The sequence below is a fragment of the Engystomops pustulosus genome, chromosome 8 (assembly GCF_040894005.1).
Source record: "Engystomops pustulosus chromosome 8, aEngPut4.maternal, whole genome shotgun sequence".
In the NCBI taxonomy this organism is placed as follows: domain Eukaryota; kingdom Metazoa; phylum Chordata; class Amphibia; order Anura; family Leptodactylidae; genus Engystomops; species Engystomops pustulosus.
In genome coordinates, this window is record NC_092418.1 from 86,559,230 (window position 1) to 86,586,318 (window position 27,089).

At 41.2% G+C, this 27,089-nt stretch overlaps 1 protein-coding gene across 3 annotated transcripts in view; it reads left to right on the top strand.

Moving 5' to 3' along the window:
* The window catches only part of SESTD1 (SEC14 and spectrin domain containing 1), a 102,282-nt gene that overhangs the window by 13,472 nt on the left and 61,721 nt on the right, over positions 1-27,089 (top strand). For all 3 annotated transcript variants that reach the window (XM_072121595.1, XM_072121597.1, XM_072121596.1), the window contains exons 2-3: positions 4,389-4,469; positions 19,863-19,971. In XM_072121595.1, the coding sequence (XP_071977696.1) occupies positions 4,415-4,469; positions 19,863-19,971 (164 nt within the window). In that variant the 5' untranslated portion in view covers positions 4,389-4,414. The remainder of the gene's footprint in view (positions 1-4,388; positions 4,470-19,862; positions 19,972-27,089) is intronic.

The window sequence follows — 27,089 nt, forward strand, 5'->3', positions numbered from 1 at the left end:
TTGGCTGTGTTTTTAAATGCATCAGAAATGCAAGTGGGAGGGGCTTGACCCAAACCCAAATGCGTTTCCATGAATCACATGAGTTTTGGAATGGGTAAGACATGTAACACAGTAGTGTTGCTCATTCACTGAAACGCTGGGTCAAGCCCCTCCCGCTTCCGTTTCGGATGTGTTTTTGAACGCTAAGGTGGTTAAGGGAATGTGTGCCCCCCGTGAATATTGGACTGGAATTGTTTCTGTTACATAGGTAGCAAGAACCACTTTGTGTCTACTTAATGAGTAAGTTTGTTATTATTTTTGCTGTTACTCAAAAATGGAATGTATTGAATGTTTTTTTTTGGGGGACTTTGATTTTGGATACATTATCAATATCAGACTTTTTCTGGTTTTCCTCACACTGCTGTGCGCTTTAGCTTTCTGTATTCAGTCGCTCCACTTGGGAGACTAGTAATTATTTTATTTTTTTGTTGGCTGTAGCTGCAGTTCGAGGCGCATTGCTTACCCCACACTGGGCCCTTTTTATGTTCTGAAGTCATAATTTTGTGGTTGCTTTTTTTTATGGAAGATTTAAAATATAAAATCACCTGTTTTGGTTTTGCAGTTTCTTGTGTTGGATTTTGGATTCCGTTCTTTTAACTGTTTCTTTACCACATGGCAGAGCTAAATGACAAGTTGTATGGTCTTCTATTTATTGCTGCCAATGTCAACTCTGGGAGGGGGCATGGGGGTGTTTGGGATTGTAAAATAATTTAAAATGACTCATGAGGGTTAGTAAAGGGTATTGCTGAGAAATGGATCTAATACTTTTGACCTATCGTAGGCAAAGTGTGAATAGTGTCCAAGAGCAAAACTGACCACACAAGTTTTCTGGATAAAATCTTCCTTTTACTTCATAATTTCTCATAAAACATTCACATTTTTTCGATAAATTGGCCATATATTCGCTATGATAAAGTTCAAATAGCTTGCATTTTCAGACCCCAAGGTAACATGAGTATGTTAACATATTTGTAAACTTGCATAAACATAATCACAGTCCATCCTTTGAATGTCTTTTTAAACAACTTGCGTATCCCGGGGCATGGACGGAGACCCAAACTCCAACAGACGCCTCTCGAAAGGCAAAGGTCATTCATATCCTGAGGCACAGACCTGAGGCACAGGCCCGTGCCTCCCATGTGCCCACTTGTTTAGTGTGGAAATGGCGTTAAGGGAAAAATCTAACTAATTTAAAAAAATTTAAAAACTGCCGCACAAGCCCTGATAACTGTCTTCCAATAAATGGGAGTCCTGGATATACCCAAAACCTCTGTGCTGAAAACATTTGACACTCCTATAGGATTTAATTGCAGTGGCAGGACGCACCTCACAAGAACAATAGTCCAATGTTTCCTGTATAAAGCAGAAGGTCCATTATGTGAACTGCTGATCTATGAAGATGACTAAAGATCTGAGTACCGCTTGCAAATCTCCTGAATTTCAATAGACAGAGAAGCAGTTCACCCTCAATTCACAGCATTGATGCTCATTACTGCTGTATAATGTCCTCCATGCTGCTGCTTTTGCATGTTTGTGAAAGATCTTCTTTTCTGTGTATGCTCTGTATGGGATTTGGATGGGGGAAGTACAAGTTCTCCTTATGGACAGCTTGCCAATCAAGGCCGCCTTATAGGTGTGTGGAGACTTCTAGCCATTGATACTCCACTAGGGGATTCTGGAAAATATGTTTTCCAGGGTGGGAAAAGGAAAACCATGCCTCTTTTTGCTACCTTGAGAGGCAGCCCCCTTGACTCCAATATATTTGGAATATATAATGATCGTTACTATGCCCCATGCTAGTAGGATGTACCCTGACATTTACAGGAGTAGTAACAGAGGAACAGTATACAGAAAAAAAGATACTCTTGAGAAAGCAAATATTGATTGAAACAATTCAGAAGAGCAGACTGGAGGAGAACTTTATGTACACTCTTTGTCTAAACGGTGTAGGTCCCTTTTAATGTAAATTAGTGTCTGTATTCACTTTTTTTAAACTTGCACCCCCACAGGATGTTAAAGTCTTGTTTTAAAGGCGTCTGTGTAAGTAACGGCTCGGAGAACAAGCCTACATAAGAATAATTTATAGTCCATTCTACAAATGCAAAGCTGTGCTCCTGGGCACCGGTGCCGAGCCTTGGCAAGCGAGGATAGAGAGCTCAACCTCTGGGGCAGCGTTACATTTACATAGTTCTCCAAGTTAAATTGGTAAAACTGCAGAACTTCTGGAAAACTACAGAAGAAACGAAGAGCAAATATTCCTTATGTTAGAAATCTCCTCTGTAATCACTTTATACTGTACACACATTATATTTATTACCACCAGTGCTCCGAGTGTACCCATGTGTACCCAGATGCCAGTTCTCCCAATTTACTGTCAATTGGCAGCCTGCACCTGGACATGTCATGACACAAAACAAAAAGCTTTACATAAATCTGGAGCGGGATAGCTCACCAGAAGTGTAACTTTAGCGTTTTAATGATTTATTGTTCTAATGCGTAAATGGATTTTCCGATCCAGCGCCACCATGTTAGCGGGACTCAAAGGGACGGATTTAGGCAGGATCTTACTCTAGCTTTGTAGCGTCTTTGGAAAGTAGTAGTGTCTTTTGTTTTTTGGTGTTTTTTGCACATCATGTTTATTATAGTGGCTTAGACAGAGTGGGTTTGTGTTTTTTTTTTTTGCCAAAAAAGTTGCAACCAGTACACAAGTTTTTCTGCCATCACTGGGGAACTGGTGTGGATTTGCGGCAAAATGTTGCCACTGTTTAAAAAGTGCCACCCATGTTTGAAAAGTAGATTTGTATAATAATTTGGAGTTGTTTGAGTTGAATTTTACCCTCCACAACAAATTCACAGCTTTATTACATTCTGTCAGTACAGCTCCTCCTGTTTTATAACATGCTGCTTGCAGATAGGACACTAAATACAGTCTATTGTGGCCCCCTGTGCTATAGGATGCTGCCTGCAAATGGGACACTATGTAAGACCTGCTCAGCTCCTCCTTCTGTGTAACGTGCTGCCTGCAGATAGGACACTGTACGATCTGCTCGGCTCCTCTTGCTGTGTAACATGCTGCCTACAGATAGCACACTATGTAGGATATGCTCAGCTCCTCCTGCTGTGTAACATGCTGCCTGCAGATAGGACACTATGTAGGATATGCTCAGCTCCTCTTGCTGTGTAACATGCTGCCTACAGATGGCACACTATGTAGGATATGCTCAGCTCCTCCTGCTGTGTAACATGCTGCCTGCAGATAGGACACTGTACGATCTGCTCGGCTCCTCTTGCTGTGTAACATGCTGCCTACAGATAGCACACTATGTAGGATATGCTCAGCTCCTCCTGCTGTGTAACATGCTGCCTGCAGATAGGACACTATGTAGGATATGCTCAGCTCCTCTTGCTGTGTAACATGCTGCCTGCAGATAGCACACTATGTAGGATATGCTCAGCTCCTCCTGCTGTGTAACATGCTGCCTACAGATAGCACACTATGTAGGATATGCTCAGCTCCTCTTGCTGTGTAACATGCTGCCTGCAGATAGCACACTATGTAGGATATGCTCAGCTCCTCCTGCTGTGTAACATGCTGCCTGCAGATAGGACACTATGTAGGATATGCTCAGCTCCTCTTGCTGTGTAACATGCTGCCTGCAGATAGCACACTATGTAGGATATGCTCAGCTCCTCCTGCTGTGTTACATGCTGCCTGCAGATAGGACACTATGTAGGATATGCTCAGCTCCTCTTGCTGTGTAACATGCTGCCTACAGATAGCACACTATGTAGGATATGCTCAGCTCCTCCTGCTATGTAACATGCAATTTTAACTGTGTGTGTAGACGATGTAGAGCTCTGTGTCAGGATAATGCAAGCCTTACCACTATAAAGATATTAAGGAAAACAATCGGCACAGAATTTCACACCTTTTTAGATTAAAAACACAAATAACTGGTGACCAGAAGTGTAAATCCTCTCTAATCTCGTCCTTGGCTATTAGCTGATTGAATGTGCGTGGTTTGTTTCCCGAAAAGGCTTTTGGCTGCTCTCCTTAACTCCCAATTAAAGTAACTGCCGGCATAAATTTTGTAGTAGTTGTGGATTTTTATTGGGAAGTAAAATCAGTTTAGTTTCTCATTAAAGATTTAAGATATTGCAGAAATCTTGCACGGACTCTTCCTTCTTTCCTTGCCTGGAATATTGGGGGTGCGGTAGATATGTGGGGCCCCCATTATTCCCCCTGGTTTATTACTTTCTGTTGCCTGAACTTGGAATGTTGTCTCCTTGTTGTATTTGATTATTATGGTTATTTATCTGGTCTATAAAGCTCCTTCTTTTTCTTGCAGAGACCTGAGATCCATAAGCGGGAATCATGGACGCCACCGTGATCCTACCGATCCTGAAGAAGAAACTGGCCTTCCTCTCAGGTACCGTCTTCTCTCACCGCACTCGTAGATTTATAGGAACAGTAAAATATTTCACTCTCTGAGAATAATGTGGATTTTCAGAAGCTCTTGGATTTGTTGCTGAATCTTACTACATCTGTTAGTGGTTTTGGCTGAGGGAATCAGAACTTGATAATCCGGATTGTTCCAGGACAGGTGTTACATGTACAGAGCCGCCATGTTTTACACCCGGCTAAGTCTTTGTTTGGAGACAATTTCCAGATTCTGATCAAGTTTTCTTCTGACAACATATCGGAGAAGTCCATGCTTCTTACATTTCAATACACAAATTTATTTTGGCTGTGCCTCCAGAGGAGACTCTGCCTCTTTAATGTTTTTGTTTCACATTTTTATTCCCCACCTTCCAAAAACCAGAATTGTTTTTTTTTTCAACTGTGTACAGAGCGGTATGGGGGTTTGTTTTCTGTGGGACAAATTGTGCTTCCTATTGGTAGTATTGAATATTAACATGTAATGTACAGGCGGTCCCCTACTTAAAGGAAACCTACCACTGCTCGCATGTGAAATCATGCGTGGCAGACCACCCGGTAGGCTATTTAATACTGATGCCGGCACATACGGTACTTTAGTTAGGCTCAGAAAACTTTAGATTTGCTAAAAAGACTATTAACTTACATATGTAAATAGCCCTCCGGTGCTACCCCTACGTCATCTTCGGAAGGGCGATGGCTTCCGATGTTTAAATATTCACGCCTCCTTCATTGGAACCGTCCTCCTTCAGGTGCCGAGAGCCGTGACATCACCAAGCTCTCGGCACCTATCGCGCATGTGCAGATACTAACTCTCGCACAGCCGGCCGGCGATAGATGCCGAGAGCTTGGTGACATCACGGCTCTTGGCACCTGAAGGAGGACGGTTACAATGAAGGAGGCGTGAATATTTAAACATCGGAAGCCATCGCCAGCCCGAAGATGACGTAGGGGTCGCACCGGAGGGCTATTTACATATGTAAGTTAATAGTCTTTTTAGCAAATCTAAAGTTTGCTGAGCCTAACTAAAGTATGTGCCGGCATCAGTATTAAATAGCCTACCGGGTGGTCTGCTGGCATGATTTCATCATGCGAGCAGTGGTAGGTTTCCTTTAAGAACACTCGACTTGCATACGACCCCTAGTTACAAACGGACCTCTAGATATTGGTAATTTATTGTACTTTAGTCCTAGGCTACAATAAACAGCTGTAACAGTTATCACTGGTGTCTATAATGAAGCTTTAGTGTTAATCTTGATTCTTATAACAACCCAACATTTTTAAAATCCAATTGTCATAGAGACCAAAAAAGTTCTGGCTGGGATTACAATGATAAAATATACAGTTCCGACTTACATACAAATTCAACTTAAGAACAAACCTACAGACCCTATCTTGTATGTAACCCGGGGACTGCCTGTACTGGGAAACTGGAAGAAAAAAATCTGAATGCAGTACAACTGATAAAAAGTAATAAAGTTGTGCCAGTTTCTTAGCTGTATTTACAGCTTTCACTCTGGAGTCCAAATAACATGTCTCCTTTGGGTCAGGATGATTACGTAGATACCAAATTTGAATAGATCCAGGTAATCTTCTTTTACAAGGCGGTACCCTACTTAAGAACACCTGACGACCCCTAGTTACAAACATACCTCTGGACTTTAGCCCCGGGCTACAAAAAGCAGCTATAACAGTTATAAAAGGTGTCTGCACTTAAGCTTTAATCCTGGTTCTTATGGCAATCGAACATTTTTTAAAATCCAATTGTCAGAGAACAAAAACTATTTAGCAGGGGTTACAATTAGAAAAAACACAGTTCCAACTTACATACAAATTCAACTGAAGAACAAACCTATCTGTATTTGTGATCCATGGCCTCCTTCCTCCTTAAATAAACTTTTAAAATTAGGATATTGAACCAGAAAGGCACTGGTGGCGCTCCATGCTGTAGCTTCACAGGCTGTTAAAGTTATCTCACAAGGTGGGAGGGGGAAGTACTCCTGCACAGTGTAACAGCCCGTGAAGCTACAACACAGAGGGGCCCTGGTAATGCCCCTTCTGGCTCATAGATTTAATTTGTTGATTTTAGAAGGAAGGAGGCCATGGATAACAAATATAATAAGATTACCACAGTCACGGTGCCGGATCTATGAGTAACTGTCCATGGTTTATCATGATGGATTTTGATGGTAAATTTCGTTTAATATAAAAATTAAACCTTTTCAAGAGTTTTTTGTTATGGCGGATCTCCATTCTCAGGCGCCAATAACTTTTTGAACCTTCAGTGTACAGAGCTGACTAAGGCGTCATTTTTTTGTCACCACTTTGGGGACTGTACGACATTTTAATCTATTTTTATTAATATTTTTGTAGACATTTTATTCCTTAAAGGTGTTGTCTGCCAGGGATAAAAGTTTTCAGATTCTGAATGATTGGCTATTTTATGACTTGGTGACGAGGATGGTAAAGACAAAAACCCAATAAAGCTCTGTTCAGACTGGTTATACTGGGTATACGCTGGTATGGGAAGCAATAAGCCTTATAGTCCAGTGCGCCTTATATATGAACCGTACTGACAGACAACAGCTGCCTTGAACTGTGCACAGGACTGCCACCTGCTGGTCATTCATCCTTATAATCCGGTGCGCCTTATAATCCGGTGCGCCTTATATATGAACCTAGACATTTTAGCAAGCATTTACTGATGGTGCGCCGTATACTCCGGTGCGCCTTATAGTCCGAAAAATACTGTATATGTCAACATTTTATTAAGGTGTTTGTAGAGTACAATGTATGATCGGCCGTACTTATCTGTCTTTATTTAATAACGTATGTATACTCGGCCAAACTAAGTGTGCATGTGGATGGAGAGTCAGGAGGAATAGCTGTCAGCTTAATGAGGCAATAGTTTTTTTAAAGTGATTTAGCACCTTTTAGAGTGTCTTTGTCTCCCCCCTACAACTGTGGTGTCGTGGTTGTATTGAGTTACCATTACTTAAAGGGGATGTCCTATGAGGGACACTTCTATAGTGACTACAGTAGTGAATGGAGTGCATGTCTTGTGTTTGTGCATCATTTGGGGACTTTTATGGGACTGTCTTTCCAATCCCATGGGGTCATGGGGATAGGGGATGGCTTTCAGGTCACAACCCCTTTAACAGCTTTGACCATAGTATCTGTATATTCTACTGTGACACTATTACTGTCATTGCTTTAGTATTTCTCCTTCTAAGTCTTTACCCATTTGATGGTTGATGCTCAAATGTCTCAATGACCTAAAATAGCTAAAAAATGAACGGCTTCAGGCAGCATAATTTTATGACATTGTAAAGCTTCCAACATTAGTGAGCGCGGATGACACATAGCATTGCCAGGAGCGACGCCAACATCCCGCATCGCTAGTCACTGACTGAGTTATACAAAGCCCCACGTGAGGCCATCACTTGGGGAATCACACTGACAGATTAAGGGGTCATCCCGGATTTAGGGACCCGGCTGCTGCATTATCAAGCTTTCCACATTTTCCCATAAACTTGAGTAAATAAGGAAAAATGATCAATAAAGATCCTTCAGGAGTAAATACTGTCCAAAACAATTGAATAGAATAACTTGCCATGAAATCCGTTGTCCTGCTCCTGAACTTTTGGGTGTTGGTTCACTTGGCCTCTAAACGCACTATTTGGGACAATGAGTGTTACTCATACAGAGGCCTATACTATTATACAAATAGAAAACGGATTGTATACAGTAATCCTGCTGCACACAATATTCAGAAGAGATTGGGAAAATTATGTTAACCCCTTCCTGTTAGCTCCACGTTTACTTATGTGCAGATTTTCCAGATGTTTTAGATCTTCATTTGTTTTCAAGTACCTTCTTGTGTGCAGCGAGTTTTTACTCCACTACACTACAAGCACCCACAGATAGGCCCTAGAAATATTCTTTCTAGAATACCCCTTTTTATGTTAAATTTAACCCACAACCAATAACCTCCAAATTCATATGCAAATGAGCCGAGAAGAGTCACTTTTTACCTAAGATGACTCATGCTGGGAGGCTGCTAGACGAGTGTCACTTCGGATGTCCCTATCTTTAAGTCTATAGTATAAAGAATCATGCTTTTGTATCAGATTTAGGATGCATTCATACGTGCAGTTTTTCGGGATTCAGTTTTCAAAGCCAAAATCGGGTGTATATTATAGTGGGTGAGAACATATGATTGAGAGAGCTCCTCTTTTACACTCCACACTTAGCATGTGATTGCAGACTAAAGATTAGAATCTCCTCCTGTGGTTTTTAGGTAAAATCTGATATCCAGACAGTAAAATAGGGGAGGTGGGAGGGACTGGATCTTTATATACAGCTCATATATTGAACTTTGTCTTTAACTGTTTGTACCACTTTTCACAATAACAGCTAGTGACAGGTTCCCACAGAGCCCTATTAACTGACGCCCTTCTTTTAGCTGAAAAATTGTTTCCCTCACATCCCCTTAATTCAAATTTGTTATATTACCTGGCTTAAGTGGGGGTGTGTCCTGCTCAGCTGGTCCCTCCCATATACTACACCAAATGAGTACACAGAAGCCTCCATGAACTTTAACTCCTCCACATCCTACATGGAGGCTGCTGTGATTTCATGTAATCAGACACTTACATGGGATAGATCAGTGATGGCAAACCTTTTAGACACCAAGTGCCCAAACTACAATCAAAACTCATGTATTTTTAGCAAAGTGCCAATGTGAAAATTTAAGCAGTAACTTAAATTTGGTCACAGGTTTAAAAATTGTATAGGCACCCGAAGACACCAATACAGTAGAGTATCATTGTAGTTTCTTTCTAGGGTCCTGGGCTGCCTGGGACTGCTAGAGGCCTTGAGTCCTGTCTGGCAAACTCTATGCTGGAGTGATGGCGCAGGTGCCCATAGAGAGGGCTCTGAGTGCCGCCTCCGGCAGCCGTGCCAAAGGTTCGCCACCACTGGGATAGATGTTGCAAACCTCCCTGGGTAAAGGACCTTAGATTACATCATCCTGTTCACATGACATGCTGAGAAGAGGCAAGGGACATGGGAGGGGCCGGCCAAGCAGGACACACCCCCTCTGATGCCAGGGAATATAAGATATAGTTGATTTATGGGGATGTAAGAGAAACAATCTTTAGCTAAAAGAAGGGTGTCGGTTAGTTACTTAGGGCTCTATGGGAAATTGTCATTAGCTGTATTGGTGAAAAGGTTTGTGACAGGTTCCCTTTAACACTGCAGCCATGGAAATGAACCATTTAGGGACAAGGGCAGTGCTTTTTAATCATAGTTTTTAATAAATTATTTATTTTGGATCAGTTCATTTAAATGGCAGGTTCATGCTAACAATTTTAAAGATGAGATTCTTATCTTTTAAAGGATGCAAAAGCATGGTTCCAGCCGCTATACAATCTAAGATATGGGAATCTGAAGGGAAACTCTGCTTTAAAAGTGACTCCTCTCAAGCTAAAAGTGTCTCTTCTCTGCTCGTTTGCATGGAGAAGAATTTTTTTTTGTTAAAGTTTTACATAAGAGGGAAGGTTTGAAAGGACCTTTCATTCCCTACAAGAGGGGGCTGCTAGTCTTTGGGGGTAAAAGTTGATAAAATGTTCCCTTTAAGAAGAGCTGTCACTGCTTTTGACATTTAGTTTTACTAAATATATAGCAATTCCAGCTCAGTAGTCGTATAACTCTGCTTTGTACTGTTCCTCTGTGACTCTTATCAGGAAATTGATGAATGAGGCAGAAATTTGGTGTTGCCTCGTCTCGTCTACCCCAGTGGTAGGCGTTTTTATCCCGTTTTTGGTCCGTTTTTAAGCAGTTTCTTAAATGCAAAAAATATATATATAACTGGACAAAATGGATGCAATTTTGGATGGACTGCTTAAAAACTGACCAAAAACGGGTTAAAAACGCCATGTGTGGCATCACCCTAAGGAGGGAAGTGACAAATCTCCCTTAAATTGGAGTCTACGGTAAATCTTTGTCTGGATGGGTTCGCCTGGGCCAACTACACGGCTTGGTAACACCTGGCACATGTAAGCGAGTGAGAAGATTTGCCCATATGAGACACAACACTTTACTACCCATCAAAGGAACGAGCCTGAAACCATTTACTGGATTGGAGGCGTATAAAACGGGTGTTTTGCCATTGACGTCTGCAGTAAAATGCAGCTAAGTGCCGTCTTTTGTGCTCGTCTCAGGTGGCTCGGCTAATGAAATCCGGAGACTTCTCCAGAAGAGAATAGCAGATTGTTGATGAAGTGGCAGAGGGTTTTTTCTTTTCGTTACTAGACGCAGCATAATTAACAATCCAGCCAAGTACCGCTCAATCCGACAGATTGCCTCTAACGCTGACAAATGTGTCTAAGTATCACCTATATCACTGTGTAAGACGTCTATCCCTATACTGTACGGATACACCGCCCTCACTGGGAATATCTTGTAAGAGCGCTGACCGGATGACGTAGTTGTTTTTCAGCTCTTAAGTCCTAATTTCTCCATTAATACTTGCGCCTCTGCTGTTACAGACACGTATCTGTTCCCTGCCATAGGAAATGCCCAATAAAAACAGTGGGGGACATTTACTATGGCGTTTCCGCCAGTTTTGTGGCGCTCTCACCACATGTTCTGCTCTCAGACCTATTTATTAGCTGGCGGCGCCAGAAAAAATGACTTTTTCCGCCTGCTCCGACTCTTCTCCGAAAAGGGGCGTGGCTTTGGCGGAGTGGAAACTCAGACACAATTAATATGTGTCGCAGCCCTTTTTGGGCGCTGTAAACTGGCGGAAAGTAGACCAAAAGAAAACTGGTCTAGCAGGGACTGTTGGACACATTTCTGGTGCTCGGGACAGATTTTGGTCCCAGGGACAGAAAATGGTCTCGGCGCCAGAAATGTCTCTGCACAGCTCCACAATATTAAATGTGCATCTTCTTTCCCAGAGCAGGTCGGTAATAAAGCCAATGCAGACACCGACACTTTAAGTAAATGTCCCCACTGTCTACAGCGGCCACCAGCCCCAGTTAGTGATTGGCTGAGCAGGCACTTCCTGTTTGTTGAGATGGGGTTAGGAAGTTCAGACCTGCAGGGAACGGTGAGGGATGTAACTCTTACGTCTACACAAAATTTAATGGACAACCACTTTATAGACTACTACCTAATGCTTTAAAGTGAATTTTTACCATTCCTTATCTATTAGTGGTCATTAAATGGATTGTACAAAGTTTGCAACATATCCCCTATCATCCCATAAGTCTGATTTGTTTTGATCCAACCATATGATTTATGCCAAGTGTGCTCAAGGTGGTCCTTTTAACTTTATGGAGTTTTCAAGAGAACTTGTCACTAGTGATTCCCCCACCCCACAAACCACACACTACTTTTATACATGTGTATATACACATATATGTATACATACATGTATACATGTTCCACTGATGTCTCTATCAATGGGATTAGAGCCACCATTCTTCTATAAGACTTTTATTGATGTGCTCTGTTCCAGTCACAGAGGTGGAAGGCTGCATTTTACAGTTAAAGCGCTATTCTGACGAAGACAAGTTTCTTATTTCAACTATGGATAACAAAATAACACATTCTCTAATTCACTGTTATTAACAAAAAATACAGCATTTCACAGATATAAGTCCAAACTGTCTCTATCAGTCCTGCTGTACACAATTTCAGTTGCCCCTAGGTACGACCCTGTAACTTCTGACTTGTGGTCGGTTGGCTGCCATCTTGGATTTCCTTGGGACGGTGCTGCTAAGTTTCTATATCTTTTTGCTTTGAGCCTGTAGCCACGTCCCCTAGCAGTCTTAGCACGGAGCTCAGACTGACACACAGGCACTCCCTCATTTCCTGCCAGCAAACACATCCTGAAGAGAGAGAAAATACAAACTACAAGAAGATAAGTGATTTGGGGGAAGGGGGAGGCAGGCACATATCTGTGAGATGTAGTAGTGCTCACAGTGTAACAGTCTATCAGCCTCTGTGTAAAAGGCATCATGTGTCTCATCTCTCTCCTATGTGTCAGTATGTTAGTACAATGTCAGAAGCCAGGTGAAAGTGCATATAAACCCTGTACCCTGCTAATGTAACCACATTGTCACCCCACAGAACCAGATGGATCATAATGTGTCTGCTTAGAGAGTCCCCGTCGACACCCTGGGATTTTGCCCTGAGCAGCCTAGGGAGCGATAGGAGCTAAAACAAAAATAAGACTAATAAGAGTAACATTGTAAAGTAAGGGGTTAAAATGATCTTTACTGTGTTAACATCATTAGGGGATTGCAATGTGATTTCGTGGAAAAGCCCCCTTTAAGCTATCCCACCCTCCTCACTGAAAAAAACATTGATAACCTGTCTGATTTCTCTTTACACAGCCAGCCTCACTCTTGCCTCCACCTTTGAGGGATTGGGGAATGATATAGCAGAGCACAGTAACACAAACCCATTGTCTGTCTCTCACCTGCTTCCCCTCCCTCTCCATCCCTCTCTTCAGCAAGTCATGTGTTTCTCTCAAAACATTTCCGCAAGGCATTGAATAATATTTCCTACCCCTGATAATAATTATACGGAGCTGTATGTGTCTGTAGATGAATATTGGCAGACTGTCCCCAAGTACAAGTTCGATACCGACAGCATGGTGGTAGCAGTGAGACCTGTCAATCAGGAACGGGGAGGGGCGGTGCAGGGAACAACAAATATGCAGGACTCAGTTACTGTGATTGGACTGGCATCAGGGGAGTTGTATACAAATTTATAAACTAAATGTGTTTAACATCTTAGCCATGGAAATGGACCATTTGGGGGATAATGGCAATGATTTTTAATAAAAGTATTTATTTTGATCTGTAAGTGTCCTAGCAATCTGTCCCCTCTTTACCCTCCTAAGTAATCCTGGGGTTCACATGAATAGGATATGTGATCTATGCCTGATAGAGGTCCGATTACCATTACTACCAGAACTAGGTGACAGTGTTGGCGTCTTCTAGTAGATGGCTTTCCTTCCGCCAATGTCACTACATTCTAGTGACTGTTGGAAATCGGGATTGAATGCCACAAGCAATGTCTCAATCCCCACATTCCCTCAATGATGGTGCACACCAAAAAAATGCTGCAAACCGTTAATGCTGAGAAAGTTAAAAAGTACCGTAATAGTATTCAGGACAACTACATTGGCTGTAACATTTTCCTCTGGTCCAGTCATGTCTGCAGGTGGCCGCAGTTGGCCAGACATCTTTTACATTCCCAGCCGGCATCTCCACTTCCAAGTTCTTCAACTCCGCAAAGTAAAACCGTTATAAAGAATCTAAGATATTATAACCTCCTTGTATAAAACCTGAAGACTATTAGTACTATAGGTCACAGTTATGGAAACCTCTTAGAAGATTATTTGCGTTGGATCACAGTGAAAATATTTCTTACAGCGGTTAAGAAAATGGGTGGAAAACTTTCCATTTCAGTCATTTAAAGCAATTGAATTCGAGCTACACTAAATAATTGACTCAAGACCCCTCTCCCCTTTTCCTTCCCATCTTCTTCCATTATTGGATTTATTGAACGCAATTATATGTTACACTATCTGTAGTCCATCACTATGGTGCGCTGCCTAATCTGCTTTGCTTGGGTGTTCGAGGCCTCTAGTTTCTTTCCACATTTTGGAAATATTTAGCAATGGAGGCAGCAGAGATCGGGAAAAAAAATAACTTGATGCCCGTATTTCTCAGAAAGTGTGCTCTCAGCAATTCTCAGTATATTCCTGCCATGTAATTTACACATTCATGTGACGTGGTAGCGGCTGGTGTGCTGGTTCTGGTTTGTAGACAATACATTGTAGGTTTTACATGTTTGATGCTTTACTATGGGTTGGGAAAGGATTTGGTGGACGCTAGGTGATCATATTTTTTGTAGGTTTTGTATCTTTCTTAGTCTTTTGTGATTTGAAGGGACTTTTATTTAGATTAAGGCACAACAATAGGGGAAATATGAGATAAATCAGGACTTCATGGTTGTCTCCACACTTTAGCTTCACCAAGCGCAATGTGCATATGTCTGTACCCAAAGACCTCCACTTCACTGCTCAATGCGCATGCGCCAAGTGGCTGAGACTGACTCCAGTCACCGGACCCTCGGTGCCTTTCTTGTCAGATAATGCGGGAATCTGGTGTGACTGCATAATTGCAGTTATGGGGCCCTCATTCAGCTTTCTTATAGAAGGTTGAAAATGTGGGGTCCGCATCTATTTTGTACATATTTGGACCTTTTTACCAATGCATTAAGGGATATTCTTATCTGGAAATTTAATTTAACTTGTATTGGCGTCCTGAGTTCACCAATACAATAGAAAGATCATGGAGAAATTTGGATTGTAGCTTCCCTCCCGGGTCCCCTTAAAAAGGAAGAATCAGGGTTCCCAGAGCGGGAGCTCCAACACTAATCTATCATTATCCACACTTTCTTGTTCCACCTGTATCCCTGGCAGCCAACGATGTTGCTTTAAAATGGCGCTGAGGATGGCACCTCCTAGGCTGTATTGGACCGCAGGAGGAAGCCTTGAGTCCTGTCTGGCATACTCTGTGTTGGGGTGAAGACCTGGCTGTCCACAGAATGGGCTCTGAGTGCCACCACTGGCACGCTCATGCACCGGGGTATGATAAAGGCCATAGTCTCTGTGTCCGGTCGTAAACATCAAGAGGCTTAGGGTTATGCCACACATGGTGTTTTTCGTCCGTTTTAAGGCATGCATTTTCAATTTGCCAGTTTCTGACCGTTTACCATGGGTTTGGCTGCTTACAACCTGTTTATCAATTAAGATAATTGGGAAAAACGGTCAAAAACATATGCATTTTTAAACGGACTGAAAACACATGTTAAAAAATGGGTGGTGGCACATGTGGCGTTATGAACCCGTTTTTAGTTGTGCGTTCTCAGTTCGCATTTTTGTCCATTTTTCCCAATTGTCTTAATTAAAAACTGACAAAAATGGATGCACGCTTTTTTTAAAACGCATGAGTTTTTTTAACAAACTGAAATCGCATGACTAAAAACGGGTTCAAAGCGCCACTTGTGCCACCACCCGAGGCCCCTTGATATATCCACCTGGCAGCGTGGCTGCTGGGCTAAACTACGCCAGGTCCAACCTGCTATAGTTCTGCATAAAAACCTGCAGGTTCGGTATTGCTGCCACGCCCCCTCAAAGCGCCCTCCACTGCCACGTGATGTGGAGGTGGCGTATTCTCAATTATTTCACTGCTTTCACATTACTATTTTGGTCACCGGCGTGTGCCTCAGCTCAATGCCTCCATGTGAATCATTCAGGTAACGCTCATTATTGAGCATCGTTTAAATTCTTGTACATAATTACATTTCAACAATAAATGCATCTTTGTGTGTAGCCAGAAGGTCCAATCCTCCGAGGACTGCGAATCATCAGCTTGTGATTCTGATTCTCGAGAAGTCTTGACGTCCTGGTTAAATTAAGAGCCTGCTGATTGGAAACTCCGAGCCCTCACTCTAATTCATTCCAGATTTTTATTTTTTTTACATTGAAGGTAAAGCTAATTTTAGGCTTTTCATCAATAGGTAGGCCGGATTCATCCCTTATCCAAACAGATTGCAGAAGGGATGTTAAATTAAATCAGATCTCTGGATGAGTGAAATGAATTAGCTTAGACATGGAATAATTGGCGCAATGCAGAATTGCTCTTGATTTCCTATAATGTGATGCAACACGCTTGGAAGAAGCTTAGTCGAAATCACGTCATTGCAGGTGACAGCAGGGTACTTGTGTCTGGCGTACCTCCCAAAAAGAAGTTAAATAAAGATTGGTTCAAATGTTGTTAAAAATCTTTTTTTTTCTATAATAAGGCTTCATTCACATCACATTGTTTATATACACCAGGAAAGCTTCGATACCAATGTATACAGGCAAGAAGCTGCGTCTTTCCATCCAGCTCCCTCCTTCTAAGTGACGTATAAACCAAGCGGAGGGTTTGGAGTTTATGTGGGACGGATACAAATTATTGCATTGCTTCCCTTGGCCTCCACTGAACAGATGCTCACGGAGGTCCCCGGTGAGGCATAATGGCCTCTTATGCTGCAGCACGGAGGGGCTCTGATAACACCCCCCAGAGCCCTTCTGGCTGATTAGAATCATTTAAAAAGTTGATTTTGAAAGTAAGGAGGCCATGAATGCTGCATATAAGAAGATTACCACAGTCACAGTGTCTGGATCTATGAGTAAGTGTCCCTGGTTTATCATGGATTTTGAGTGTAGATTTCCTTTATCGCATCTAGGACGATTGTTTGTCAGTGACCTCATCAGGAATTAGTATCTAAGTATTTATCCCAAAAACAGACATTCCTTTCTATTCAATGAATTCTCTCAATCAATGTATTATCTAAATTCATGGTGTAAGATCCCGGCATGTCGTTTTCAGCCCTTCTGTGGCCATCCAGATCATCGAAAAGCATCCAAACCTTCTCATTGCTTTAGTTAATGAACTTTGCACCATCACAAAGGAATGAGAGCTGGCAGGGGCTGCCGTGTGACTCCGCACGAGCCAAGGTTGGCTGCCATATTTCTTTCTATGCCGGCTCACTTGCACCTGCAATTTGTTTTACGAGGATTTTTCCTCTATTCATTGCGCCAGGGTGTGAGTAGCGGGCGTTCTTCATGTGCCCTTCAGGAAGAATTCAAGCCGCGCTCCGGTCATAGACGTGAATATGTGATAATAAACCTGCTAGTGAGCTCGTCCGGCTGTAGCCTCATTAAAAATGCAGGTTAATTACACCATCACAGGCTTGTGACCGCGGGAGGCTTCACATATCTGGTTATCCGGTTTCTCTTTTATTGCCAGATTGCTTAGATCTAGAGTAAGCAAGACCATGAGTTAGATCATAGGAAAATACTCTGAAATTATGTTAATTTTTCCACTTTTTCCAGAAATGAAATTTAGAATTAAAAATTGAAGTTTTGCTGTGGCTTTTCTTTTTTTTTTTGCAATGGGAATATGTTGCATTTAACCTGTTCACAAGGTATATTCATTTATATCCTATGACTGCCATAGATCCCTGACTTCATACATAATACTTGGAGTCCCCACCCCATGTTAAGGACTATAACCCAAAAATTAAAGCATGACTACTGAGCTGTAGTCCTGATGGGAGGGGGAGGCAGAGACTTCTAGCCTCATATATAAAAAGACTGGTTCTCAGATCAGCTGTTGTACAGTCTTTATTTTATGGACTGAACACACTCTTGCGAAGAAGGGGTATAATCCATGCTGTGACAAAACAACTCGGGAAGGTGCAGAGATATCCAACATGGTTACAAATGCACAGGCTCTTCTGTTTTTAAGTAATAGCAAAACACGATTTGAGATTGGCTCTTATATGATTGAATAATTGCTAAGAAAAGTTGTTAAAATACGGAGACTTGGTTATTTGAACATTCTCTACACCAGGAAACCCCTTGGAAGTTAGATACCATATGAAATCATCAGCTCTCCTGACATGTCTGTAAATAATTGCATTCTACGTGAAAAAGAAATCGGAAGCATTGGTTTATGTTGTGATGTTCCTCTGTTATTCCTCCTAGAAATTGATAAAGAAAATGCGAATGGTATCTATTGTATCGATCGATCGTATAGCAAAGAAACACAAAGTTGTACAAAACTATTCTTTAGAATTAGACTTGTTAGGAGTTCTGTACGGTAGGGCTGCACAGTGTATCATAACCTCAGGACTTGTTTGATACTCTTCATACTCAGTTCAATATCCGGTTTCTGTCATTTTCGATGACTTGTGCTGTTATACAGACTCCTAGTATCTATACTTTAAAATGGCAGGGCACTGCCCGGACTACCTAGGACTGTCTGCATGCCCACAGAGAGGTCTCTAGAGTACCATCTCTGGTACCACTGCAATAGGTTCGCCACCACTGCACTAGACTAGGGACTTACTGGTTGTCAATGGGAGGATTTCTTCTCACTAGAGCTTCCATAGAGTTACATGGTGACACAAGCTCCATGCACTGTTATATAGAGATGGATCTTCTCAGATCTCTCTATATATCACTATATTATCTTTTTTTTTTTTTTTTTTAAACAAACAATTAATACTGTTAAATTTAATTAATACAAATGCATAAGACATAAAATAAATGATACATGTTACATTAACATTACATATTCACAATACATATATTAAACTGCTATAAAAAAAGCTCTCCTTGTAAAACGCTGGTGCATGCATTTCATTGGAAACACAATTGGGCTGAGCCCCGTCCCTAGACGCAATGTAAAAGCCCCATGTGAGCGCACCCTGAACATTGAATTCATATAATACTTTTTTTTTCTTTTTCTTGAAAGTATCATATCGGTATCAATTATTGTGATACTTCTCCGGGTATTGGATTACTCTCAAAATTCTGGTATCGGTGCAACCCTGCTGTACAATGAGGACCAAACCCTTTATTTTATATATCTTGCTTGTAAATACCACATAGAAAACCGAAATCCATTTTTGGTGCAGATTTTAGTAAATTTGGTGGGCCAGTCTCCCCTGGACTGCTTATGCCTGTCTTTTTTTTTTTTTTTTTTTTTAAATGTGCTTTGCGCAAAAGGTGCCGTTGAAAGTTCCATGGCTGGCTCCAGGAAATGTGACTTTTTCATCCTTGTACACAAAAAAAAAAAAAGTCGGCCCATGTTTTCTTTACTTGCTGATTGGTTGAGGTCCAACCAATGGAACCCGAACTGGTCACAAACACTGGGATCCCATTTCCCCTTATGAGTTTGGTAATTATTAGAGCCTGTGTCATGCTGCTTCATCTATTCTCTAGACCCCTTTAAGATCTTCTATGATTAAGTGGGTTGTCCTAACATTCAGTGTTATTGACCTGCTGATCAATGGAGGTCCTACCGCTGGTACCCCCAATCATCATAAGTACGCTGGGGATCCTATTCCCCTTTCTGAATGTGGACCTTCCACATCGTTTGTTTTCTCAACCCCTTTAAGAGCTTAAAAATATGGTTGGTGATGGGGAATCTATATTTTATTTTTGGAGACCTCCTGAAGCTGGAATATTGACTGCACTCTCGGAATGTGCACTTGGCTGTAAGTTGTTCTTTGTGTTCTTTTTCCATAATACCATTTGGATATTGCTTTCATACCTAGAAATTGAACTTTTTTATGTTTTGGTACTTTTATAATTTTATATCCTGATCCTCCGAATAACTTTTGCCTTTAGTTAGAGGGCTAGCACCACTCTCTTCTTCCTATACAGAATCTTTATTTCCGTGAACTGTCGCAGACTTAAAGGGCACCTTCCCGCTGTTAACATTGTGCATTCTTTCTACAGGCGGAAAGGACAGAAGAAGCGGCCTCATTCTGACAATCCCATTGTGCTCCGAACAGACAAGTATGGATGAGCTGAGTGTCACCCTGGACTACCTGCTCAGCATCCCAAGGTGACTTTTACCTCTGACATGAATAAATTATGGTGAACTTTAGCGCCAGTCATATCCAGCTTTTCATAACGTGTTTGGTGATCAGTCACGCTTCAGCGTTGCTCCTTTTTATTCGGTTTAAACCGGACCTCAAAGTTGAATGATAAAATAAAATGTCTTCTCTTTTTAACCCCTTATGTGATCCCCTGGATGGACCTGTTCAAAAATTTGTCAATGATCAGTCTTTACACACCCAGGATGACTCTGCTAGAAAATGTTATTTATCCAGAAACAGTCTCTGTATTGGGGTCAGTTTTGGAATTGATATAGTAAACGGGAAACGCCTTAGTACATAGATTACGATAGGGTAATAACTCGAGCAAAACTAAAAGCATAATATTTTGTAGTGAGTGTTTTGGCAACAATGGAATCCAGGGTTGAATGGAGTACAGGGTTTACAAATTGGGAGATTTAGTGTTTGACTATTAAAGGGGCTCTGTAGTTATATGTAGTTATATAGAGTACATATTCATCACTTGAATTCTTCAGAAATGTAACAATTTTGGAGCATTTTTTGTATTGCACTATTCCACTTGTTATACCTACTATAAATTTATGACAAAATTGCAGGTCAGGCTCGGTTCCCACCTCATTTTTTTGTATATACTCAGCGTATACGTCAGGTAAACTTCCAATGTATACGTTCAGTGTACACATTGACATTTACTGGCATGCGGAGGCATTGTTGTTTCCTCTGTCTGACTGCTATACGTCGCATACGCTAAAATAGGCCGTTGGCAAGCTGAATCTTTCCATCCTGACAGAATAGCGGATAACATGCTGATATGTAAGGGTCTGAGTTCTGGGACCCCTAGCAGTCTGGGGAATGGGGTCCCGTTCTTATAAATGGGTGGAGTGGAAGGACAAGGATGTACCCTGATGCTCAATTCAGTACTGTATGAACTTGCTGAGCACAGCAGTCGGGTATCTCTGGCACTCCATCACAGTTGCCAGAGCAACAATAGTCAGAACAGAATCCCGTTCTCCATATTGCAGGGGTCTTGTTCTCTTCTTTTATTCCCTGTAGATATGTGGCATCTTAAATAGTTGCTCCATAATTAATCCATAATAACAACAGAAAACTGAGATAAAAAACAGTGCCCCTCTCTGTTTAGTGGTTGCCACTGGGAACTGCAGCTGAACTCTTAGACAGGAGCTGTAGTTTCCTCACTCCACCACTGCGCAAAGAATAAAAGTTGAACTTCCATCTCTTTCTGCATGTTTCTCGCCTGTTAATCAAGATCTGGAGGCCTGCAAGTTTCTTATTGATGTTATTGACCTATCCTATAAATAACTAATATTAAAATGTGTAATGTACTAAAACTGACAATTCTAAAGATCTGAGAAACCCTCTATAATAGTCACATCACTCCCCTTTTTTTGTCATTTGGATATTTTTCTACTACTAAAATATTGATGGCCTTCTCAGACGCTAGGCCGTTCCACTGTTTAGTGTATCAAGCATAGTGCCATACATAGTAAAGTGGCTGTGGTTGGTATTGCAGCTGTGCCCCATTCACTTGCATTGACCTGTGTGACGTAAGGCGGATCGGTGCTGGTTGTTGGACTCCTACTGATCTCTTACTGATGACCTGTCCTGAAATAGGTGGTAATTGTTTTATTCCTAGAATATGTATTTGCTACATGAATAGAGATCATTTTGTGTTTATACCATGCAAGGGCGGCGCTCTGACTGTCGGGAAGGGAATATGACTCGCAGACATATGGATATCATCACATCATAGTCTTGTTTTCTTCCACAAGTTGCATTTTATATTATTAGAAAGATTGTCCCCTGTCCTGGAAATAAGACAGGATATTAGTCACAATTGTAAGCTGGCAAGTAGAGAAGCCCTATAGTTTCATGTCTTTATATGGTCACTAAAGATTCATGGATTCTACGCTGAATCTTGGCAGAGGATGATCTATCCCTTTAATATCATAAATGACATTGAACAGTCCACCCCCTGGGTCTCCAGCTGCAGTCATAGGACACGCAGAGATTTACTGCAGCTACAACTACAAGGGATGAAATGGAAGCAGCTGCTTACATGGAAATCTGCGAGTATCACAATGTCACAGCCCGGTAATGATAATGCTGTGTGTGGTCCCTTCTCACCATAGGTTGTAGGGAGAGGATGTAGAATTTATGGGTAACCATATATAAACCAGTGCAGGAAAGAAATCACTTATAGTAAAATGGCCGTCCAACCATATGAAATAATAATGGGGTCACATAAATCAGAGGATTTAGTGATGGTATAACCAAGTGCACTCGCTTAAAGGAAATCTACCATCAAAATCCATCATGATAAACAAGGGACACTTACTCCTAGATCCAGGCACAGTGACTGTGGTAATCTTCTTATATTTGTTACCCATGGCTTTCCTCCTTTCAAAATCAACTTTTAAAATTATGATAATGACCTGGAAAGTTTCTGGGGGAGTTACCGGAGCCCCTTTGTACTGCAGCATCAAAGGGATTAAACACCGTACATGTAGCACTTCCCCACTCGCTCTGTGTGGTAGGATCTTCTTTTGCTGCTGTGAAATCCGGTAGAGCCCATCTCGTTCCTTACCATAATTTTAAAAGTTATTAGAAGGAATGAAGACATGGATAAGAAATATAAGAAGATTGTCACAGTCTCACAGTAGCAGGATCTGTGATTAAATTGCCCTGGTTTATCATGCCGGATGTTTGATAGTAGATTTCCTTAATTGTATGGGAATACATCTATAAATGATAACTTGGACCTTTCTACTGTAATCATATTTTAAGGGGTTTTACAAACCCATGATTTTTTTTTTAAAACTACTTTAGAGGACATATTCCATGGAGTAGATATATTGTAAATGTTTTTAAATAAGTATTTAAAAATTATTCAAATGAGCCGGAGGGACTCCAGGTTCCATTAACACCTAAGGAGACTGGAGCCCCTCAGGCTTATTTGCGTAAAGCCTTATTTTGTAAAAACCACCACATAAGAAGTTAAAAGAAGAGCAGATCCTGCCGGAGGGGGCGCACACCAATATTTCAGTGTGCTTGGTTTACATTCTTTCATCCTGGTGATACATGTCCTTTAAATAAAAGATGCTGCTATGTGGAGCAGCGCATGTAAAACCTGCATCCGGTCTCTAGATATAGTTATGATGTGAGGTCTTCACTGTGGCCATTGCTCCAACCCGAAGAACTGAGACCGATAGAGGATTAGAAATTCCTTGGCACCGCTGTGGTGACTTTTCGTCTACATAGTCGCTTTTGGAGGCTGGAGTGAAGAGCATCACTTCAGATGCTAGAGTACAGAGAACCATAATATTAGTATGCATCCATCAGGGTGCTGTTTCTGTGATTTACAGAATAGGAGATACTGATAGTTAAAGACCTAGTATAAAATTGGATCCTTATCTTCAGCTTGCATTTCCAGTTGCCGGTATCTATAGTTCTGTAGCTCCCGAAGCAGTTTAAAAGTGGAGATGCTTATCTTTAGATTGACACCAAAAGAAGAGTTCTAGCTGCTATCTGACCAAAGATAGATATGTATGAATTGATGTTACCCCTTCAGCCTCTAAAAGTTATTAATCTCAGGCAAAAAGTGTGTTCTTAGCTCATTTGTCTCTGACTTTGGATATACTTGCTGCTGGGAACACACATAGATGAGATCTAATGGAAAGTTTTGCACATGTTTGTGTGTTGGGCTTCCAATAAATGATGCAAAACGCTGGCGGAATAACGGGCGTAACCCATGTTTGATGTATCATACCATTAGGTCAAGTTTAGATGAAAGTATTTATTAAACCACTTAAGAAGTACCAAGATACCAAGAGAACACGCAGGACCCAAGAAAAAGTCTTACTACCAGCCAAGAAAACGGGTCCATGGGCCATGGAATTCTTTGGCATGGTAGATCCTCTGCCCGGGAAAACTATGACAGAAACTCCTTCTTTATAAGGACTGAAAGTATAATCCAAGACTGGAGTGATATAGGATGAAAGATTTGGCTGTGACTAGTAAAACTGCATTTCTCCGATCAAAAGAGTTTTTTTTCATGTGAAATGCATTAGTATAGGGATAAATTTTGCATTCAGGCAAAAATAAAGTGAAGGAGATCAAGTAAAAAAAAATCCAGTACCTTAAAGGAAATCTACCATTTGTTTTTATGTATTGTGAACCAAACATACCTTGAGAATGCTGTAGCTACAGTGATGCAGAAACATATCTTGTTTAATCCCTGAACCGAGTGGTTTTGTTTAAAAAACTATTTTAAAATTCAGGACCTTGGGAAAGTTGGATAGCGTACATAAAATAGCTGCCTGAACTGTCCAGACAGGTCTAATCAACCTGAGCTGGGTGACTCATACACAGCAACTGAGGGATTGTGCAGCGATTGATTATTTCTGCCTGTTCTGAAGTTTATAATTGTTTTGTGAGCAAAACCACTCAGCTCAGGGATTAAACTAGATATGTTTCTGCATTAGTGTAGCAACACCGTTCTCAAGGTATGTTTGGTTCACAATGCATAAAAATAAATGGTAGATTTCCTTAAATGTGATGGTAAGAACAAACCATACATATGTGGGCAGGGACTTGAAAAGGAGCATTTTCCTATAAACTCAAAATAGAGTGTAGCTGAAACTAAGAACGGAAGGTGAACAGAAAGTCATCGTTCACCTTCCATTCCAATTGACTTAGAAGGTTACCTCCCAGTACAGTTACGTTATAATAGTGGAAAAGAAGACACTGGCTACTGCATGATTATTTTTTTTTTCTACTATTTCCTAAATGACGGGGGAATGGAAGCCCCTAAACGCACTTTGGCTACCTGCATGACAATGTTGCAAGAATCTGCTATGATTCTAGAATCAGACTGGTATCAGGCTTGACATCATTCATTGAATATCATTCAGGAGATCTGGTTGTTGATAGCTCTGGATGCAGGACCATCAATTACAATAAAGGTGCTTTCTGATGAAGAGAGCTTCACTTCAGGGTTAAAATCTCCGCCTCCTTGACTTTATACAACCAATTTACATCTCACTTCAAAGTAGATTTCCTGGATGCTGCCACCACACTTGGTCATGACAGACGCATGATATTGAAGGTGTTAAGCTGCTGGACAACATACTGCTAGTGGTTTATTAGGTCAAGTTCTGCTGACAGGTTCCCTTTAAGTAAAGCAGCTTATCTGTGCCTTTTTTCTACTCTTTCTCCTGTAGCGAGAACTGTATCTGAAAGCCTTCTGAGTTCTTTACACTTCAGACAGATAAGGAGGCCAAAGATTAACTTTTTCATACCTAGAGAATATTTCTCTTGATGCTTCAGCTCTCTGAGGGGATTAGACTATCCAGGGACTGTCATATCATGTCATAGACATTTTATCAGGTTGCTTTATCTGTCAACTGTCAGTGGATACAGGACAGAAAGCTTTACACAAACTGCTTTAATAAGGAAGAGAAGCAGGGGAAAAAGAAAGGCACAGATACAGATTTCACCAGTAAAGTACATTATAAAGTTTTATTACTATCATCTAATTTTTAAGTTAAAATCCTGTTCTGATGCAGACTTGCATCATTTACATTGCAGCATCCAGTTATGTTCCAAATAAAATTTAGCTTTCTCTACATACCTGCTGTAAAGTGCACATAATCTACAGCATGTGCCTCCATTATAGCCACACGCATTGAAGGATTGAACATAAAAATTATCTACAACATTTAATAACATTTCAAACACAATATTCATCTTCAATAAATGTAATCAAATACACAAAACTTATAAATCCGACCGGACGCACACCCCCACATCCGGATATTCTACTGTCAGACAATGATTGTTGTGTGTGGGTGGAAAAAAGGTGCCATTTTGCTAATGAGATTTCAGGAGGTGAATGTATGCTGTTGAGTTTAGGTTACAGATACAAAATAAGCGTCGGCCATAAATCTTCAGGAATAATAATTGCCCTTAGTTTATAATGAAATGCGAAGCTTTATTTGTTTGCCACATTAATATCAGATTTCCTGTACACATTTAGTCTTGTCCATTCCAAAAATTATCAATTTTTGTTGCTGTGCCATTCCCTGACGCATCAACTTTATGGTAAAGTGGTGTATAGTGCGCAAATGCAGCAGATTTTTGTTGCAAAAACCACCCATGACTATTCCCATGCTTTTAGATGCCAGAAAGTGATGTACCGTAAGCTGTGCTATGGTACGCCCCCATTATTTTTACTTTGATTTAATTATTCACGTCAGTTTAGCATCCATTGGAAATCTTGGATAATGTACTGAGAAAAAAACATCAGTGGAGCTACCTAAGGAGACTAATCAGTTTTTACCTCATTAAATGATCAGAGGTTCCTTTAAAGGAAACCTACCATCTCTGATCTACCTACTAAGGGCATGGAGTAGCCGGAGCTGAACTTGCACAGCGCGGCTATTCCACGCCCTAGTAGCCTCCTTCGATCCTCCTACTACCTGATCTTCCGTGTACAGCTCCTAGCGGCTGCGCACACTAGTCCGCGCTCTGCATAGACTATCTATGCAAAGCCGGAGCTACTGCGCATGCTTAATAGCTCCGGCTTCAGAGCCAAGAACACGCAGCCGCCGGCTCTCCATAGTTAGTCTATGCAGAGTGCGGGCGAGTGCACGCAGGTGAAGATCTCTTAGGAGGATCCAAAGAGGCTACTAGGGCATGGAGTACCCGTGCCGTGTAGCTACAGCTCTGGCTACTCCACCCCTCAATAGCCTCTTTCAGATATTTGCATATTAGGTGATAAAAGATTTATAAAGTTACAGGCCACTCAAGGATTAGCCCTAAAAAGGGCTCCTGTCTCATTTAATAGTTGAACCTGCCACTGGATCTACCTTAATAGGTAGATCTGAGATGGTAGGTTTCCTTTATAGGGGTTTTCAACCAAATGAGTTCTTGAAAAAACAAAAAAGGTACCGTATTTTTCGGACAAAAAATCCTTTGATTTTCTCAGAAATCAAAGGTGTGCCTTATAGTCCAGTGCACCTTATATATATGAACCTAGACATTATAGCAGGTATTTATTGATGGTCCGCCTTATACTCCGGTGCGC